Source organism: Pelodiscus sinensis, chromosome 11, assembly GCF_049634645.1.
Source record: "Pelodiscus sinensis isolate JC-2024 chromosome 11, ASM4963464v1, whole genome shotgun sequence".
Taxonomy (NCBI): Eukaryota; Metazoa; Chordata; order Testudines; family Trionychidae; genus Pelodiscus; species Pelodiscus sinensis.
In genome coordinates, this window is record NC_134721.1 from 50,929,625 (window position 1) to 50,950,519 (window position 20,895).

Genomic DNA, 20,895 nt, shown 5'->3' on the forward strand with positions numbered 1-20,895 from the left:
TATTAAAGAGTAATAAATCACTCAGATGTGATAGTATTCATGAAGGATGTTAACAGATAGCCCATTAAATGGTTACTTGGTAAACATCACCATTAGTGGGAGATGCTTACCAAGTAACAGTTAACTAGTGACCAGCTGCAACAGAGAGCTGCTCCAGCCCGACCGAGCCCTCCGTGCGAGGCTGCTGGCTCCCAGCCCATGTGGTCTGGGAGCCAGCAGCCCCCATGCAGAGGCTGGCAGGGACAGCCAGGCCTGAAGGAGCAGGTACAGAAACAGAGACAGCAGGGCAAGGAGGTAGGCAGGAGCTAGTATGCACAAGGGAGCCGTCTGCCACCCCATGCTGTTGCCTCTGTATCAGAGGCAGCAGTATGGGGCAGCAGCCAGCTTCCCGGAAGTGGGGTGGCAGGCGGGATCTGGGGAATGCCGGGAACTGGCTCCCAGCATGCATTTGCTCCCAGGGAATGAGCTGCCACCCCACATGTAATCACGTTATTTTCAGTGGTTACATGGTTAATTGATTACATGCATTGTAACATCCCTAGTTTGAATGCCTCCCTATGTCTGTGATCCTAATGCCTGTGAATGTTATTTTCCACCATTCCAATGAAAGAAATGTCACACTCCCATATCCTAAGCCTTCTGACTAGGTAACAGACGTCTGATCAACAGATGGTCCCTCTCTCTGAAGTTTGCTACTAGGATCACAAGGACCATGGACTTGCCTCTGGTCCATGCTGATGGAAGCTGTTCATGGAACTTTCAGGACAGAATAGGAGACTGTTCCAAGCCTTCTCATTGAAGGAAAAGACTCCTATTGATTTCAACGGGCACTGGATCAAGCCCTCAGGGCACACTGAACTTCAGCTCTATGAAGGTCTAAGTCGTCTCGAGTAACTTCACACTGTGCAACAAAAGATCCTCTCTCAGTATGAAAAACCAAAGAAAGAGATAACATCACCAGCCACTGTAGCTCCTCTTCCACAATATATAAAGGCGGCAATGATGTCAGTTTAGCAGAAACAGGGCTAAAGGCTTCTGTTGCTGTCATACAAGGAGAAAATTTTTGGTCTGTTCCTCTCTTTTGCTCCATTCAGGTGGCACAAAGTGAGAAAACCAGACAAAGCTTCGCAGCTAGTAAGTCCCTTGACAAAGGAACTACAAACAGGTATAGAACTTGGATAGCTACGTCAACCCTCAGAGCCTTAGGAACATAGGTTAAGTAGACCGCACTCGGGAAATTTCCAACGGCAAGCCCTTGGGGACTATTTCTCCCACATATTCCTGTATACATGTATGGGGGAGGACTCTAGGACAACCAACCCAGGGAAACAGTGCAAGCTGGTAGAATTTAGAGCTGCCATTAGTCTAGTCTAAAAATCTACCAAAACCTTGGACAGAGAATCAAGGAGTTTTACTTACATCTCTATTGGTCCCCCACCTCCACTGTATCTTGTAGAAACCCAGTATAGCAGAGAATGAACTCTCATCTCTGGTTAGGGTTGAGTAATCACCCCGATGCAGAGTGGAAAATTATTGTCCTCAGCAAAGTTACTCTGCTCGATTCCAGTCCCAATTCTACTCTTGGAGTCAGAGAGAAAACTCCTTCTACCCTCACACCTCTATCCCAGCTACATCTTCTATTCAGCCAAGTAAGATCAATACTGAGGATTAAGATCCTTAAATAATAAACTCATGTCTGCTGCTTTTATGGTTTCTGAATAACCCTCCTGGACTAACCATATGAAATCAGGACTCAATTACAGCCAAATAGTGAAATCATGTTAATATTTTCTAATTACCAAAAAAGAAAGGAGTTTCACTCAAAACATCTCTGCACAGATGTTTTGTTTCTACTTCAGATTAAATGACAAGGTAACAATTTCGAATGTATCCATGTCTGCATCTGTAGTACTAGGTAGGAATATGAAAGACTAATCCCTCCCCCCCCCCCCACTTCTGCCTCTATCAGATAGAGGCAGCAAAGGGGGGGGAAAGAAGGGGGTACTTCAAATTGGCAGCACCGCATGGAGCCCAGGTCAGCTGCTCCGTGAGGCACTGCCACTTTGAATGCCTGGCATTGGGCTCCCCACGGCATTTAAAAGCAACAGGGCCACATGGAGCCCAGGGTCAGCAGGGGAGTCCCCCATGCTGACCCCCGGCTTCAGCACTTTCATCTTTGAAGTGTAGCAACAACCCAATGCAAAAATGCATCAACTATTCGATTAGTCAATTATCAATACTTGGCATCCTTAGTACTAGGAGTCACTGAACAGTAAGCACAAATAACCTTGAAAGAATTTGAGCCAGAATTGTGAACCTTTTTTTCTTTTTGTTTAAAAGGACCATTACAGCAAAACTAATGGTTTCACCAACCAGTATACACAAACGAAATTTGGAAGTATCTAACTTGAAACCCCCTGTGACCGTGTCCCCTCCCTCGGTCTGGTCCGGGGTGCGGTCACCGGTCTCTAATCCAATTAATTCTATGTCTGTGCGTCGAATCCGACCACGTTTCTCTTTTTCTTGGTTGGGGGAAGGAAGGGGGGCCCGGGCACGCCCTCACTCACGGGCCCCAGCCCAGGACCCTAAGGACAGAGACTGCGCTCCAGTCTCGGTCCCGCTGGCGGGGTCGTGCCCCTAAACGCACCAGCCCATGGGCTACTTAACCACCCTGCCCTGGGCTGCTTCCTTCCTCCCCCACTTTGTCCTCGGGATGCCCTTTACTCACAGGGTCGGCTCCCCCCCCCCCCCCGGGAGATTGTCCCAAGTGCATCCAGGTCTCTCCTCTCCTCGGGGAAGCCTGGTCCTCTCTGTGTCCCCCCCTTCCCGTTCTCGGGTGGCTGGTGGGCTTTTAAAGTCCCCGCCGACCCGGGAGGGGTTTATGCGCCCCACCCCCCTGACGTCTGCCGCGGCACGTCCTTGTGTCTTCTCTGACCGGCGGGGCTGGGGCGGACTCAGCTGCGCCACGGCCTTCCTCCAGCTGAGCCGCGGCGCGGGAACAACCGGTGCACCACCGGTATCCGCTCTGCTGCCCCTCTGCAAGGGCGCAGAGTCCCGGATGTCGGGTGCGGGGTCTCGGCACCCCGTCACACCCCCCATTTCATGCATTCCATTCTAATGGTAAAAAGTTGTTAGATATTTGATATACACAAGAGTAAACTTGGAACACAAACTGCACATGGAGTCTGATGCCACTACATTTGTGGAATTAGAAGGACGCCTCTGCTGACAAAAAATGGATTCAGAAACATTTGAAGTGTATTGATGCCATCTACTGGATTCCAAAAAAAAGCAGTTCTGAATCTAAGGATTAAAACTGATGCCTGAAAAACAGATCTGGTAGTATAACCAATCAAAAAGAAAGTATGTAACCGTCCTCCAAACCCACAACAAAAAACCCAGAGAGAAGATTTATTAACCATGTCCTCCAGGCAGAGCCACCTGGGGGGCAGGGGGAGAAGGGTTGCTTTGATTGTGAAAAGCTTCATAAGCAGCCAACAATTTTCCAAACATAGTCAAGTCCAGACCCAAAACAAGAACATAAAAAACATGAACCAGAGTTGTCATAGTCCTTTGTAGCACCAACTGTGCTGATTACTGAATTGGACAGTTTTTATTTTGCGCTATCTACTGGAGTTAAGCATATCTGTTGCCCTGGCTCTCATGCGAAAGGAGAAGTATGTCTTACTAGTTACCTATACTTTAAATTTGTTGTCTGCAACCCTCCTAGTGATAAGAAAAATTCAAATTACTGTTTAAAATGACATCTATTTTTCTGCAGTATTTCCTTACAAATCCATTAGACCGAGTGAAATCAAGTGATCCATCTTTAAATCTACATAACTTCCAAAACACAGTAATATTTAATAAGTTTCATGTAGCCAGGTTTGAGAGGAGAGAGGGCACAACATGTAAGCATGCAAGTACCTTGTTTATAATTTGGAGCAAGCTAGTTCACTACATTGGGAATGCTCAGAAGCTTAACACAAGTACCTCAGCTGCACAGTCATTCTGATTTTAGTAACTTGTTAACTACCACTGAGAACTGCAGGACAGTTTCTGTACTTCACAAGCAGCACACGAGCATTTTAACTGTCAAAATGGAGGCCTTTATCTAGCTATGTATTTTAGAAATGTCTGTCTCTGAGTCTGCTTTTTCAAGAACTCCTCCTAAACGGTAAGAGCTAGACCCACCAAATTTGGTAGGCAGCTTACTCTTATGCTAACTTAAGCCAAGATCAGGGTTTGATTGTGCCAAGGAAATGGGAAGTGCCAGGAATGGGACTGTTTTCCATAACATGGAAAGGGAGGGGCACATGGAGGGGTACAATACTGAGAGTGGCCACTGGGGGTGGTTTGCACCATGAACAGAGTAGACAGCAGGGCTCCACCATATTGCCTGGCACCAGACCAGGTAAGTAGTCCCCCAGCCTCACACCCTTCCCCTGCCCCAATCTTGGCCACAGCACTTGTGGGGGGCAGGGAGAAAAACAAGGGACCTTGCTAGCCAGGAGGACTGGGGGGGAGGGGGGATGCTAACATGAGGGGAAAAGGAGTCCAGGAGAACTGGCAATATTTTAATGAAGCCTTACTGAAGGCACAGAAACAAACCATAGCGATGCCCAGTAAGAAAAGCAAATGTGGTAGGCGACCAGCTTGGCTTAGCAATGAAATCCTTGGCGAGTTTAAGCACAAAGAGGCAGCTTAGAAGAGGTGGAAACTTGGATAGATGACCAGGGAGGAGTATAAATATAGTGCCTGAGAATGCAGGGGAGTAATCAGGAAAGCTCAAAAAGGAATTCCAGCTGCCAAGGGATGTGAAGGGTAACAAGAAAGGTTTCTACAGAAATGTTAGCAATAAGAGGGTGATCAGGGAGGGTATGGGACCCTTACTGGATGAAGAAGGTAACCTAATGACGGATGATGTGGAAAAGTTGAAGCACTCAATGCTTTTTTGCCTCAGCTCCCAGACTACTGCACTAGGCAACTCAGTATGGGAAGGAGGTAGGCAGCCCTTGGTAGAGATAGAACACATTAAGAACTATTTAGAAAAGTTGGACATACACAAATTCATGCGTCTGGATTTAATGCATCCGAGGGTACTGAGGGAGTTGGCTAATGTCAGTGCAGAGCTTTTGGCCATTATCTTAGAAAAGTCGTGGAGATCAGGACAGGTCCCAGATGACTGGAAAAAGGCAAATATAGTGACCATCTTTAAAAAAGGGAAGGAGGACAATCCAGGGAACTATAGACCAGTCAGCCTCGCCTCAGTCCCTGGAAAAAAATCAAGGAGATCCTCAGAGAATTCATTTTGAAGCACTTGGAAACGGGGAGAGTAATCAGGAATAGTCAATATGGATTCACCTAGGGCAAGTCATGCCTGACCAACCTGATTAGCTTCTATGAGGAGGTTACTGGCTCAGTCGACATAGGGAAGTTGGTGGATGTGATATTTCTCTACTTTAGCAAACTTTTTGATATGGTCTCCCACAATATTCTTGCCAGCAAAAGTTAAGGAAGTATGGATTGGATAAATGGACTGTAAGTTGTCTGGAAAGTTGGCTAGATTGTCAGGCTCAATAGGTAGTGATCAATGGCTCAATGTCTGGCTGGCGGTCAGTTTCAAGTGGAGTGACCCAAGGATCAGTTCTAGGGACAGTTTTGTTCAACATCTTTGTTAACGACCTGGATGAGGGGATGGATTGCACCCCCAGCAAGTTTGTGGATGACACTAAAATAGGGGGAGAGGTAAGTATGTTGGAAGGTAGGAATAGGGTCTAGAGCGACCTAGATAAATTGGAGAATTGGGCCAAAAGAAATATAAAGTTCAAAAGGATAACTGCGGAGTCCTGCATTTGGGATGGAAGAATCCCAAGCATTGTTACAGGCTGGGGACTGCCCGGCTAAGCAGCAATTCAGCAGAAAAGGACCTGGGGATTACAGAGGATGAGACACTGAATATGAGTCAACAGTGTGCCCTTGAAGCCAAGAAGGCAAACGGAATATTAGGGTGCATTAGAAGTCATATTTCCAGCAGATCTAGAGAAGTTATTACTCCCCTTCATTTGGCACTAGTGTGGCCACATCTGGAGCAGTGTGTCCAGTTCTGGGTTCCCCGCTATAGAAAGTACGTGGACATATTTGGGGTATGTCTACACTAGCCCCCTAATTCAAACTAGGGAAGCTAATATTCGAAGTTGCAAATCAAGCCCGGGATTTAAATATCCCACGCTTGATTTTCATCTTCCCGGCCAGTCGCCTTTCTTCCTTGCCCCCCGCCCAAATTTACAAGTCCGGACTAACTGCCCGTGTCTAAGCAGGTACCCGGTATTTTGAATTAAAGCCCTAAGTCGAACTACCTGTTATTCCTCCTGCAAGGACTATGGATGTTACTCTTTGTTTAAGCCTGAATTCATATTGCACCTATTTTAGTCGCCATATCATTTCAACTGGACTCAGGAGACTTCACTCCCTAATGGCAGGAGAGCAGTATCTCTCCATTTTACTTTTTAAACCTAAAACCAAAAATACTTGTTCGTATTTATAGCAAAGTGGTTCCCAGAACATGTTCCAGGTACATGCTGAGTGCCCATGAAGCACATGTATGCTACTGCTATCCCATGTCTTCAGCCCCACACTCCAGGTTTGGTCTGTACTAACTGCAGGGACTATTCAAGCATGGCAGCTAGGACAGCATAACCCTGTAGCACAGATCTACCCCACACCAATGAGTTTTTTCTATTCATGCAGGAGCTCCATCTCTCAAATTAACAGTAGCGGTGTTGAAGAATTACGCTCCTGTGGACCTAGCTGTGTCTACAACGGGGTTAAGGTCAGCACAGTTAGTGTATACATTCATTCATAAGCCAATTTTTTTTATATTTTTTTTTTAAAAGGTGAAGCAGCAAAGAGTAGATGCTTGGCTTATCAACAATGTAGACCTGTTATTACAGATCAGAGGCTGGCAAATTTTGGCTCTTGGAACGTCACGGGCAATCCACTTGCACGCTAGCACATTTTGTGTACCTGGAACATCCACAGGCACAGAAGCCTTCAGCTCCCAGTGGCTGAAATTTGCTGTTCCTGGTCAACAGGAGTAGTGGGAAGTGGTGGCGAGCACATCCCTCAGCCTTCACCACTTCCTGCTGCTTCTTTTGCTCAGGGGCTCTGTGCCTGTGGATGCTCCAGGTACACAAAATGTCCCACTGTGCAAGTGGCTTACCAAGACATGCCAGGAGCCAAAGTCTACCAACCCTGATGTATTTTAAAAGTTGGAATCATAAGAAACACACAAAAGTTTCACTAAAATTATTTTCATATAATCTAACAAAAAACGGTTATAATAACTGAATATGTATTTCCCATACCTTTAAAATTAGTTAATATTTTAAACATCCATTTATTGATTTTAAAGTGCCATCATTCTAATGCACCCATTTTAAGTCTTCAAATCCTTCAAAGTTTGATTATTTTTCCAATTCAAACAGTTTATTAAACTCAGCTTCAGTCATAGTTGCACTATCATCGTAGATGTCAGCAGTGTCATCTTCAGACTCAACTTTCTTTTCATCATCAGAATTCATTTTGTCATCAGCAAATATGGTGTTGTCTTCTGAGCCATCAAGTACACTGCTGATACAGCATTTCCAAAATTATTTTTCTACCAAAAATTATTTTTCTACCATTTATGAGGGAATGGACTCCCACGCATCCCTGACCCACTTCAGATTTATGAAGCCTGAAATCAGATTCCCACCTTTTGCCAACTTCACCTACCTGAGCACATCCAATAACACATTCTGCAAAGCCTGTCTTGAAAGGGTTTGTTCAAGCAGACTGAGACAAAGTGGAGGATCTGTGGTGTTTTCAAAGGGTTTGCATGCAGAGGGGATGGCACTCAGTGTCCCTGAGTGTTACTGATTTAACCAGGTCAGAGGAGAGAGAATTTGCTGTTACAGAGACTAGCATGGAACTTGGAACCCCAGCCAGTGGCCTGCAGAATAGAGATCCCAGCAACTGGTGACCTGGTGACTGGGAGAACCAGCTCAGATGGCACAGCCAGTTCTGGACAATGGAAGAACAATGGACTGTAGAGACATGACCCTGGAGACCTCACCAGCTGATTCCAGCTGGGGGAGAACAAAGGATGAAGGAAAGGAGAGGCAGAGAAGAGAGGACCCGGGTGACCCTGTTTACATGGCCAGAAGACAAAGGACAGCTCCTAGAGGGGGATATCAGAAGCTCACTTGGAAGGAGAGGGTTGCTGGACTGGGCAGAGAGATCAGGCAGAGCCCAACTGGATGCAAGGGAGACTAAGATGTTGTGACGTAGTGGGGGCGGAGGGTACCTTGCTGGGCGCTGTGCTGGGCGGTGGGCTGTGAGTGACCTTCACTGGCTGCAGCACGGCCCAGCAGGGCAGGGGATGAATCATTATGCAAGGGGGCTTCGAACCTGTCTGACCAGTTATCTCCCAGGGAGCGGAAAAATGGGAAGAAGGCGGAGTGGAGCCCTGGCTGGGGGCAGGGCTGAAAGGAGTTAGTGAGGTTTCTGGCTGGTATCATGGAGGAAGCAGCTCAGGCTCCCCCATCTCAAGGGGGGCTGAGGCATCCTAGGCCTCCCCTGTAACCAGATTACATCTGTGCTGTATCCTGGAGAAGCAATAAACTCCCTCTATTCTACTGGCTGGTGGAGTCTGTCTGTGCCATTATGGGGGTGCAGGAGATGGGAAAACCCCAACACGCCATCACAGATGTGCTGTGGGATGCCAGGCCTACAGGCATCCCTCAATAAACCCTCCTGTTTCATGCTGGCTGAGAGTCGCTCCAGCCTAGAACAGGGTTGCACTATTCCTTGAGTGGAAGCCTTGGGGTCTGAGCAAGTGGACTACCTGAGGGGATCCACAGCGAGACAGGCATGCTGAAGGCTCAGAGAGGTGCGGTCCCAAGAGGTGGAGGGGCTTAATCCCCAACAGAGGGTGAATCCCCACGATGGAGCTGTCGCACTAGAGGCAGTTTCCCCTGGGGTCCGTATAGACCAAATGTGGGCATGTCTGACATCAAGCAGTTGTAGAACAGAAGTCAAGCCTCCAAGTATCGTAGCCAAAGCAGTTTTGAGTTTTTTGGCCACATTTCATCTCATCCGTCTTGTGTGCCATGAGCATCTCCCAAATGAATATAGCAGGTTTCCTGAGAAGTGCTGCTGTTCTCTTATTCCACTTTCTTTCTTATTCCACTTTCTTCCTTTTCAAGTGTGCATACAATGACACGAGCAGGAAATTTCACGTTTTTAGACAAGGTTTTTCTTTTAAAAACAACAGAGGGACATTGATCCATTTGATCCATTGGACAAACATGATAAAGCCACTGAAAAATGGATTTTTTTCATTATAGTGATTTTAATTCAAATAGTTTTTTCACCAACACCAGTTACCATTCTGTTGCTTAGAAAATCAAATGTCATTGGTATTTCATCCATACTTCCTATTTGTGAACACTCAAATGCAAATTCTTTTCCATGTTTTATAATAAACCTTTGGAAAGATTTGATTTTTTTTCTTCCAGAACTCTCGGAAGCTTTTGTGCTATCTTTTTTCACTGACGGAGACCATGACAGTTCATGAAGTGAGTATACCAACTCGCTGATGCTACGAACACTGATGGTTTTACTGACTTCTATTTGTCACCTTTTAACATTTGCAAAGCACACAAACAAATTCCAGTTCTAGTGACAAAGGACCAGTTTTGTCAACATTCAAAAACCCAATCACAGATGTTTCTCCGGAGTAGGAAATGAAGCGCACTTCGTTGGACATTTTTTCTTGCTTCATCATATGTCTTTTAGTGTTGTGGGGATTTTTGCCATTCTCTTACCTGCTTCTCTCATTGATACAGAATTCACGAGTAGCAGCGCCAATTCTGGTTGCTTCTGCATATTCAACAATTAAGTCTGCATGCTGCATCATAAGCAGTTTTCTTTTGATTTCATCATTGTTCATTTTAAATACTAGTATGAAAATCTTAGAAAATAATTTAGTTATAGATTTGGCATGATGTAATGTAATGCTTTATCATTGTCAAATTATTATTGTTCTTTGTTTCAAAGCAGCCATATAGATTGGCATGTTTGTGGCAATAAAAGGCTATCTAAATTTTATTATAGATTCCATCAATTCTATGTTAGATTTTCAGATTGGCTAGAGACTTTCAAGGTCCAGTAGTCAATATGTATGAAGAGATCAAATTACACAGTAGCAGACTGACACCACTGCCATACTACTACCATCCATTGTAGTTTTCTGATTGATTGGTAAGGTCTAGCATTTTCTGAAATACATGGGTCAGATTACATGCAGATCTACTGCACCGCTCTTAACAGTCATTTCAAGTTAATCTACTCCACTAAACAAAGCCTTTGCAACTTTAAAGGGCTGCAGTACTGACGTCAATATATTAATTCACAATCAATGTAAGTACATGCTATAAAAATACCTGTAATAATCATCTAGTCCTGTAATAGGAGAATACTAGGAAAAGCAAACAGTTAGTACTAGGAAAAACTGAACTTTAGTGAGTCTCATGTTTTTATCTGATTTGTTTACATGGACATAAACTGAAAAAAAATATCAAGTCACACATTTTAGTTATATTAATACTACTTTTATCTCAACCTACTATATATTTTAGAGAGTCTGTGCATCTGTCTGTATCCGTCTGAGTCTGTTTGTTCAATAACTCCTACTACACAGAAAAAACTTAAACAACAAATAGTCTAGTAACACTTTAAAGACTAACAAAACATGTAGATGGTACCATGAGCTTTCATGGGCATACCCCACTTCTTCAGATGACCGGAGTGTCAGATGTCCAGAACCAAGAATAAATAGGGGAAAGACGAAAAAATTGGAGGGGGGGGGGGAGAGAAAGAGAGGCAGTGGGTAGATAAAGTTTCAAAGGGAAAGCAGAGCCAGTCTGTAACAGGAAAAACTGAAAAACAACAGATAGTCTATTAGTACCTTAAAGATTAGATCGTTAAAAGAGGCTGATAAGAACCATTAGTTTGTACTTGGAGAGGAAGAGTACTAACAACAGATTCTATGCAGACATCAAGAACCACTGTTTGTTCGGTTGATAATGTCCCAGCCATCCAATATCGTGATTTAAACCATCTGCATGAGAATTAAACTTGTGAATGAAGTGGAGTTCCAATCCTTCTCTATGTATTTGGCTTGTGGAATTGGTCTGTAGCAAAACAGCAACTTGGACATCCCTTAATGAGTATCCATGGAGATTAAAGTGTTCTCCAGCAGGGTTTTTTTGTGTTCCCTTTTTGAATATCTGATTTGTGTCCATTGATTCTCTCATAAGGACTGTCCAGTTTGTCCAATATATATTTCAGTGGGACATTGCTGGCATTTGATGACATAGATCGCATTATTGGATGTGCAGTTAAATGAGACTCTGATTTGGTGGCGGATGTGGTTGGTTCCAGTATTGCATTTGTTTGTATAGATATGTGGACAGAGTTGGCACCGGGGCTGATTGCAGGGCTGGGTCCCTGGATGCTTATGATGTAGTTATGTAGCATAGTTACCGGAAAAAATAATTTTGTTTCAAGTTGGGCAGTTGTCTGTAAGCGAGAACAGGCCTTTCCCCCCAAGACCTCTGAGAGCGAGGGGTCATTTTTCAAGATAGGTTGTAGATTGTGGATAATGCACTGGAGGGGGTTTAAGTTGTGGACTGTAGGTAATGCCAAGTGGAGTTCTGTTTTCTCTTTTGGGTCTGTCTTGAAGTAGTTCATGTCTGGGTACTTTTTTGGCTCTGTCAATCTGTTTTTTCACTTCTCCAGATGGGTATTTCAGTTTTAGGAATGCTCTATATAGATCCTGTAGATGGATATTTGTCTGTGGGATTGGAGCAAATCCGGTTGTACTAAATCCTACTAAACAGTAATGGCTAGGGCCACCAAATGTGGTATGCAGCTTCCTCTTATCATAACAAACCAAGATCAGGGTTTGGTTGTGCCAGGATAATGGGATATGCATAGATGTGATGGCTTCACATCAAACAGAAATGGAGTGGTATAAGAGGAGGGATAATTATACTCACAAATGACCACAGGGGGGCAGTAAGTGCCCCAGCCCTAGCAAGCAGCAATTGGGCAGCAGCAGGGTCCTCACCACGCCAGCCTGTCCCAGAGAGCAGCTGCTGGCCGCCATGTGGCTCCCACCACAACGGCCCACCACAGTGTAGCTCCCACTGCCCTAGGCCAGCCTGAGGGAGCAGTTGCCATCTGGGGCATGGCCCTGTCCCTTCCACAGGGAAAAGCTGGCAGACCAGCCGCCTAGCTTCTGCCACCCTGAGCTAGCCCCGGTCCCAGCCCCGGGCACTGCCTGGTAAGTCTTCTAGTTATAACATATACAATTTAAGTTCAAACACATTAAACCTTATTAACACATTTAGCACATTTTTTAAAGAAGCAAGTCCAGAACTGACTTTTCATCACTGGTTATCTACGACAGATGTCACCAAACTCCTGCTCCCAGCCGGTCACAGTAAGCTGCTGTTATACCGGTATGTTTTGTTTACCTAGATCACCCACCAGCATGGAGCTCCTCAGCTCCCTGTGGCTGCAATTTGCATTCCCCCAATGGGAGCTGCAGGGACACAACACAGGGTAAGGGACATGCTGGCAGTCACTTCCCGCCATTCCCATTGGTCAGGAATGGCAAACTGTAGCCACTGGAAGCTGCAGGGCCCCATGCCTGCAGACACTCCAGGTAAACAAAACATCCTGGTTACCAGCCACTTACCCCGATGAGCCAGGAGCCGAAGTTTGCCAAACCTTATACATAGGATCAGCTTATGAAAGGGCTATAAAGTTTTCCCATTTTTACCTATCCATCTTGGGGGTGGGGGCCCAGCTTATAAACAAATGGGCTAATAAACAAGAATACACAGCACATTGCTCAAGGGTGTGGATTTTTCACCCCCTTGATTGATGTAACTATGTCAGCCAAAAATTTAAGTGTTGATCTGGCCTAGGTGGTAAGAAGTTTGCTCAGTCTGATTTCAGAGATGAGAATAAGTATCCTTTTCCTGAAGAGCACCTTTTCCTCTGGTAGAAAATTAGACGAAGAAGAAAAAAGACGACCTCCCTCTACCAGCTGAAAGAAAATCCCTGCTAGCATCCATGGGGCAGGAAGAAGTCATATTTTTAATATGACAGGGTCCCTTTTTAAAATTAGTAGCTTTTACAATGTTCCATGGCAGGAGGGGGCCTTTACATCCTTCAGCAGCAATTTTGTGGTTGCTTCAAAGGTAAATTGAGAAGGCAAACAGAAACAGCCGAAGTACAAGAACAATGAGGTATTCATATGGAATTTAAAAGATACTTTAATATAATAAAAAGAAAATATTTTCCCGAACATACTATATGCAATTTACTTATGGAACTCACAATTAGGCACCAATACAAATCAGGAAATCATCTAGTAAGCCAAACTCAAACTTGGTTTATAAAAGAATGTTTCCTTATGCTTGGTTATGCTACTGTCGGAGACAAGATACTGCATTAGACAGAAGACTGATCTGGTCAGGCCTGGCAGAACCCATGTTCTCAACCAAAAAGTGAGTTTTCTGAGCAGTTGAAGTTTAGTTTTTCTTTCTTTTATTGGAAGGGGGGGGGGGGGAAATCATCCCAAATCTTGGAAAGTTTAGTTTAATGCTTGTGGCAAGTGAGAGGACAGCTACACGGCTACGGTCTCTCATTTTCTAGTTAGCAGAGAAGAAGAAAGGAGCCCCAGGTTAAGAGCTTTTCACAGCACTTGGGATTGTTGGATGCTCAGGTTAGAGGCAACTGAATTAAGATGCAACACACATGACCCGTGATTGTCATACATCTTCGACCTTTACTGTTATCAAAATAGCCTCTGAGAGGCCTTACTCATGGCTCATTGGTACTTATCTGAAACTGAATCTAAATAATTGTGGAAGCTGAAAGTGCGTAACACCAATGTGTTCATCTTTCTGAGGAAGCTATGACCAATTTATAGAATGATATGAAATTCACCAACCCAAGTAAAGAGCTGGGATTCCATGAAGAGCAGGCTGTTTAGGAGAGGATTTTTGGTGCCCAGCTGGCCTGGACTATTAATCTGAAAAATGTGAGATCCTGGAAAACAGAAAGAGGCTGTTAAGGACATGGCTACATGTCCTGGACATGCTAAGCCACAGGAACCCAAGGCAGCTCAATGCCCTTCTGTAGGACTCTTTTTTTTATTGCTCATTTAAAATAGAATCCAACATCTCCAAGTAGATTAGACCACACTGATTTTCAATGACCCATAAACACTGAAATTATTGTAAAACAGGGATTATGCTCAGATACTTATTCAACTTAAATGGCCATGGCTCTATTAAAGGAGTTACAGAAGAAATGGTCAGATAATATTTTTCATTTACATTAGGCGATATGCTTTGTAATCAGTCTCTCTGCCTACTGAGCTCTGTGGCTGCACACAATCCGGTAAACCAATCTCTACAACTGACTTAACCGGAAGATAATCTACCTCAGACTAGGAAGGAAGCTCTAGCGTAGCCTTCCCAGACCCTCCCCTGGGCCCAATCCCTTCAAAAGCAAAGTAACCATGGTGCTAGATTCTAGGACTACATTCTTTACAGACCTACAAGAAAACTACCCTTCAGTAGTGCAACATTCTCCTGAATTGCCATGTCCAATTTATTCCAGGGTAAAAAGATCAGTCCGGTGGAAGAAAAGGTGCCAATTCCCATGGCCCCAACTCAACATGAAGAGCAGTGGATCTATATCCTCAACTAATCATTCCAGACCTTTGTATAAAAAGGGCCTTATGACGACCAATTGCTGGATACTATAAATACGTTTCATGTACTCAACAGTCTTTGCATGGAAATGAGCTCTTTTCTTCTCTGCTTCCCCTGAAAGGTCTGTTCGAAAACAAGTCTATACCCAGGATATGCTAGATTACTCAATTTAAAAACGTAATGTTAGGATTCCAGCTTTCTTAGGCAAGCACTGTGGCTGAACTCATGGCATCTAATGGTTTCTCTCCCTTCAACACCTAAAATCAGCTTTTCAAGCTCCAGGTGCCATTCAGGAAGTCACTCCACTGGTCCTTGCTATTGATTAGCAGGATGTTTAATCTCTATCATTCCAAACATGTTTATTTATCCGTAGCATGGAAAGCCTGCCAAGCATGTTCCACAAACATAAACAGCCAAAGCCCCTGCTCCAAAAGGCTTATGGTCTAAATAGTTCCTTTGGTTCTTCCCTTTGTAGCAGCAAAAGCAATTCAGATCGCTTCCCTTTAAGCGAACCATTAACACTCCCCAATTTTTCCAAAGGGAAAGTGGTTCTTTCTGTGGCTTCAGAAGGCAAGGCTTTTTGTCCACTTGTCTCTGTCTGAATCAGGGTCAAGTCAGAACAGCAAGGTTCAAACGTTCTAGAAGTGAACAGCTAGCAACAGAGCCAAGCCAAGTAGAGGCTGTCTTCTGAGAATTTTACTACCCCTACCCCCACTTATTACTCTAGATGTTTCTGAGTTCATCCAGACAGTAAAACCTTTGAAAAAGGGCAAAAAGATTATTTTCTTTTCCCCACCTTACCATGCTAATTCTTGGGGGCACTGGAGAAAAGTACAATTATTCAATTTTACCCTACAGCATTGGTGGTGCTTTGCCTCAATTCCACACTTCTGGGCAAGCTGATAGGTAAAGCTCCATTCTTGATAGCACCATTACTTTGCTACTGAGTAATAAAAAGGACTGAGAATGTCACAAAAAAACACTTCAAAGAACCTTAGTTTACCTAGTCTCTGTTCTTCTTGATTAACAGCCAGGTCCAAATTTTCTGAGGTGCTAAGGCATCCAACTTAAGTCAATGAGAAATCAAGGTAACAAGAACTTCTAAAATTCAGGACAACACTGTCTTTCCCATTATTAAAACAATAGGAAATTTTCTAAATGCCAAATTTTCGCAAGAGGGAATGAGAGGTCCCTGCTTCTTGTAGCTATAGGCTACGTCTACACTGACAGTTATTTCGGAATTGTTATTCTGAAATAGCTTATTTCAAAATAGCACATCTACGCTATAGGGAAGCCTCACAATTAGTCCAAGGCAGGCTTCCCTAATGTAGAGATGGTATCTCGATTTAGAGCCCCAAGGAGTAATAACTTAGAATGGCCCTGGTGAGGGGTTATTTCGAAATAGCAGAAGTGGAGCGTCTACACACACCTTATTTTGAAATAGCTATTTCGGAATAGGCGTTATTCTTCGTAAAATGAGGTTTACAGAAGCCGGAATAAGCTGTCCATTATTAACGGAATTACTGTGTAGATGATCACATAATTATTTCAGAATAACGTCCATTATCCCGAAATAACTTTGTTGTGTAGATACACCCATAATGACCATAACCCAAAGTCAATAAAAACAAAAAAACTGAGCTCCCAAGCTGAGTCCAGGTATAGTAACTTCACTTAGAATCATAGCACCCTCCCAATTTCAGCATCTGAAAAGCGACTACTAGACTTTTAACTCGGATCATTGCTCCAGGATCGAGACAGTGCCTAACTCCTCTCTCCACTAATCTGATTAAGTCTTTGGCTTACAGACGTACCTGGCAGGGTTGGTTTGTTTGGGTTTTCTGTAGTGTCTGGGGAAAATTATGTTTTATTTTTGCCACACCTTTAGTTAACCAAAAACCTACTAACTCCAGAGTTTTGATGACATTATTGATGCTACTGTGCCAAATGGAAGCTATGTTAAAGTAGTTCTCTTAGAAACTCAGGAAGGCGATATCTGAGAAATGGAAAAGCAAAGCAGCAACTGAGTTAAAAAAAGTGTTGGAAGTATCTGACGGGGGGGGGTCTTTTGAGTAAAGTGAATTTAAAGGCAAACAAGGCAGTATAAATCTTAATTTAAATGATGTTTTTATAATAACCAAGTAAAATGTAATATATATTTGGCAAGTACCTTATGGAACATGACTGTGGCCTTACTGGTCAAAGCCATATTCTGAATCAGTTATTTTGATCTTTGAGTAATATTACATCTGTAAACTAGCTCCCTTTGGTCGACATCTGAGATCCCAAACAAAAAAGGAAACTCCTTATGCCCCACTAAATAAGATGACAAAGATGGGCTTAAACAACTCTAAGGATTTCTCTTCCACAAAATTTACTACGGATTCTCCTTTTTTTCCCATTCTGAGGACTTTATCACAGAATGATCTTTTCATGGATCAATAACCCTCCCCAATAATCTTGCTAAAGAGATGGAGAAGGGCTTTGTGGCTCTCCTGTGATTGCCCAACTGCAGTTTAAGAACCAGTGGACTAAAAGATTTTTCTGAAGACAGAAGTCCCTCTATTCCTCCCCTAAACTTTTCAGCTTAATAACTTAACTGAGAGCATTAAATTGGTCTTCAAATTCAAATTTCTAAATTAAGTTTTAGCTTAGAAGTGCTCCACCATCTCTACATTTAGCTGGAATGGCAGAAAAAATTACTCTCTCTTACAAATACCACCTCCCTTACAGTGGCATGTTAAAGTATTATTTTGTTACACAGCACCAATTTTCAAAAGACAGTCTAAGAAACTTAATTATTTTAATTGCTTTTCATTAAATTAAAAATTGCCTGACTTTTTTCTAGGCTACGCTTGATACAAAAAAAACCAAGCAATTTTTAGCTTAAAATGTAGGTCAAAAAGTTGAGTGCTTAAGCTGTAAAGTTCAGGACAGGGGAAACAGTTAAGTATATTTGATAAAGGGGAGGAAAGAGCAACAGTTCTGAATTGTTGCCATCATCCCATCCCCCAGTGAACCCAGCTGCCCTTTCAGCAGCAGTTTTTGGCTTAGTACCACTTTTAACTCACAGCAGAAAAGAGTCCTTATGTTAGTATTTAATAGAAAGTAAGAATTAAACTGGTCACTGAGCCATGAATTGCTCCAGACAGGACAACCATACTCAATGCAAATCAGAGGGATTAGATATCCAAAGTAATTTTTAAAGGTATTTTTTAAATATATACACAATTTTAAATATACTTTATTACAAATAAGGGGCCAATTTTAGCAGTGAGGTACATGATAGCATAAGTAGCTCATTAAAAGGTGTGCAGACTAGAGTACCATACCTTGCATCAATTTGTCATTAGATAGCTATTGGCATATTTATTTCTCGGGAGCTGAAGGTGTCTAGTCTTCGTTTATTGTATCTAAAAAGCGCCTAAGATGTGAATCAGCTGCCTATTAAGAACATACTGCTGTGGTTTGCTGCTAAAATGGATTATAATGTTTAAATGCTAGAAATCAGATTAGGTTTGTACCTTAAGTGAGGCTAGTGGATGTTCTGGACCAAGTAAACTCCAATGAAAGGAAGCCAAATCTTCATCAGGAAGAATGTGATTACCTAGAATATACAACATGCAGAACTTTTAAAAAAAGTACACCTTTTAAAACCCAAGCACTTTGTATCAAACTGATTTTGCATTAAAACAGATTTGCAGTCAAATCGAAATAAATATCGGTTTAAGAAGGGGGCAGGGAAGGAGTTAACTTTGTAAACAAAATCTATTATTCCATAAAGCCTAATTAAAATGTTATTATAGAAGCATAATTATTTCAAAGCCTGAAGGCTGTCTATTAAGAGCAAAATATTAACTCTACATTTCTATATTTTTCAAGTTCAACCTTAACTTTGAATTTTCAGATTAATGTGATAATATCTATGCTTTTATTGCTGAGGTGATCTTATTTTTTTTCTGGAATAATCTGTTTATACTAATCTAAATCTGTCTTACAGTTTTATGTCTGGAATCACTAACAATTCAGAACACAGAAGCTAGTACTCCTGTTGGAGATGCAGTCAGAAGTCAAAAAAAGTTATCTTAGGGCTTCACCTACAGACACTTAGAATCCTATCTCCCATCACGGCTGAAACTTTCTATGCTCCATTTGATGCAGTTGGGTACCTAAAAAACTCTGCAGCTAACACCTAGATTTAGTAAATACTCCTCAAATGGGTTCAAGCTCAAACAGACACTTCCTAAAAATAATCGAAGCTGCCAAGCCTCACGGATCCCAATAGAAAAAAAAACTGAAATAATTGCGTTAAACCATTTTGAGGTAAGGTTGCCAAAAACTGTAGGGTAACTTTTGAAATACTGAGGACTGTTCTTTTATAAAGCTCTCGTATTTTCAAAGTGGCCTATTCAATCAGCTTTGAAAACCTTTGCAACAGCAGTCTGCCCTCAGCAAACAATACGCATGAGAAATATCAAGCAAATTGGCTTATCTGGCAATGCTGGGTATAAGAGATTAACAAAATCCTACTTTCAAAAATGAAACTAAGCTACCATCTGAAACTATTCTCTCCCCATATTTTCGTTATATTTGCTAATTTTAAGATGAAGAACCACATTGCTTAATAAACTAATTACTTCGTAAATACTACCTTCCAGTCAATTGGTTAACCTGGGAATTAAAAGGATTAGCAAATTAATGACAAAGCTGGATGGTCATTTACTACCTAACCCATTTTAGTAAAGCAGAAAGTTATTTAAATAATTTTGATCTTCCAAAGCATAGCACACATTGCAATCAGAAAAAATAATTGAAGAAATGAGAGGCAACAACTTGAATAAAGCAAGAAAATGATTCACTGATGACAAGGCAACAGATTACATCATCTCTAAAAATGGATTTTACAAACCGAGAAAAGAAATCCTTACAGACTCAGTTAAATTTAACAATCATAAATGTAGCAACAAAGTGTTTTTTCATATTTAACAAGTCTGTAAAAAGGAAACAGGCCTAGTTTCTAATGCTGTCATTTAAAGCAGGATTTTTTAAACTTTTTCACAGCTTCAGTATTTTAGAGTATGTCCCACTCTACAGTTGCTACAGTAGCAGCACAGGTATAGTACAACTATGCTTCTGTAATGCCATAACGAGTAGATGCCTCCTACAATGATGGAAGGAGTTTTCCGTTACAACTACTCTGAGTACCTGTGGTTAGGTCAATGGAAGAGCTCTTTTATTAACATCTCTGTATCTACATTGGGCAAGCTAACTATAATACAGAATTTCTCATAGTCCTGAGTGATGCAACGAAGTCAAAATAAGTTTTCAATGTATATCAGCCCTTAGCAATATGTGATTTATGAATGGGAAGGAAAGGCTATGGCAACCATAGCAATTGGTTATAAGAAAAGAAAAATATTTAAATGATTTGAGGGAAACCAATACCATGCTACTAGTCACCCTCTCCACACTACCAGCGGATGTCTACTACTAGCGGCGCGTCTGGGCTGTCCCACTGCCGGCGTGCTCCGCGGCTTTGCTCCCCGTCTCCCTGGTCTGCTGGGGGGGGGGGGGAGCTTCCCGCTGCCCGCGTCTGGGCTGTCCCGCTGCCTGCATGCTCCGCAACTTTGCTCCGCGTCTCCCTGGTCTGCTGGGCTCCCCCCCAGCAGACCAGGGAGACGTGGAGCAGCTTTTCTCGCCCCGGAGGACGCGGGCAGTGGGACCGCGGCGCATCTGGGCGTCCCGCTGCTCCCGTCTTCCAGGGCGAGAAAAGTCCCGTTCGTAACTGCGGATCCGACATAAGTCGGATCCGCGTAACTCGGGGACTGCCTGTACTATATAGAACATTTAAATCAATTCAACATATGCAGTAGAAGATGCAGGTGCACTTAGTTATTTACTATGGGTACGTCTAGACTACATGCCTCTGTCGCCAGAGGCATGTAGATTAGGCTACCAGACATAGTAAAATGTCGACATCAAAGGTATTTGTCGACCACCCACGTAAACCTCATCCCAGGAGGCATACCTGGGTGGTCGACAAATACCTTTGATG

At 42.9% G+C, this 20,895-nt stretch overlaps 1 protein-coding gene across 1 annotated transcript in view; it reads right to left on the minus strand.

The window, feature by feature from the left end:
• FAM120A (family with sequence similarity 120 member A) overlaps nucleotides 1–20,895 on the minus strand; it is a 111,169-nt gene that overhangs the window by 72,186 nt on the left and 18,088 nt on the right. The window contains exon 3 of the mRNA XM_075939695.1: nucleotides 18,365–18,447. Within this exon, the coding sequence (XP_075795810.1) occupies nucleotides 18,365–18,447 (83 nt within the window). The remainder of the gene's footprint in view (nucleotides 1–18,364; nucleotides 18,448–20,895) is intronic.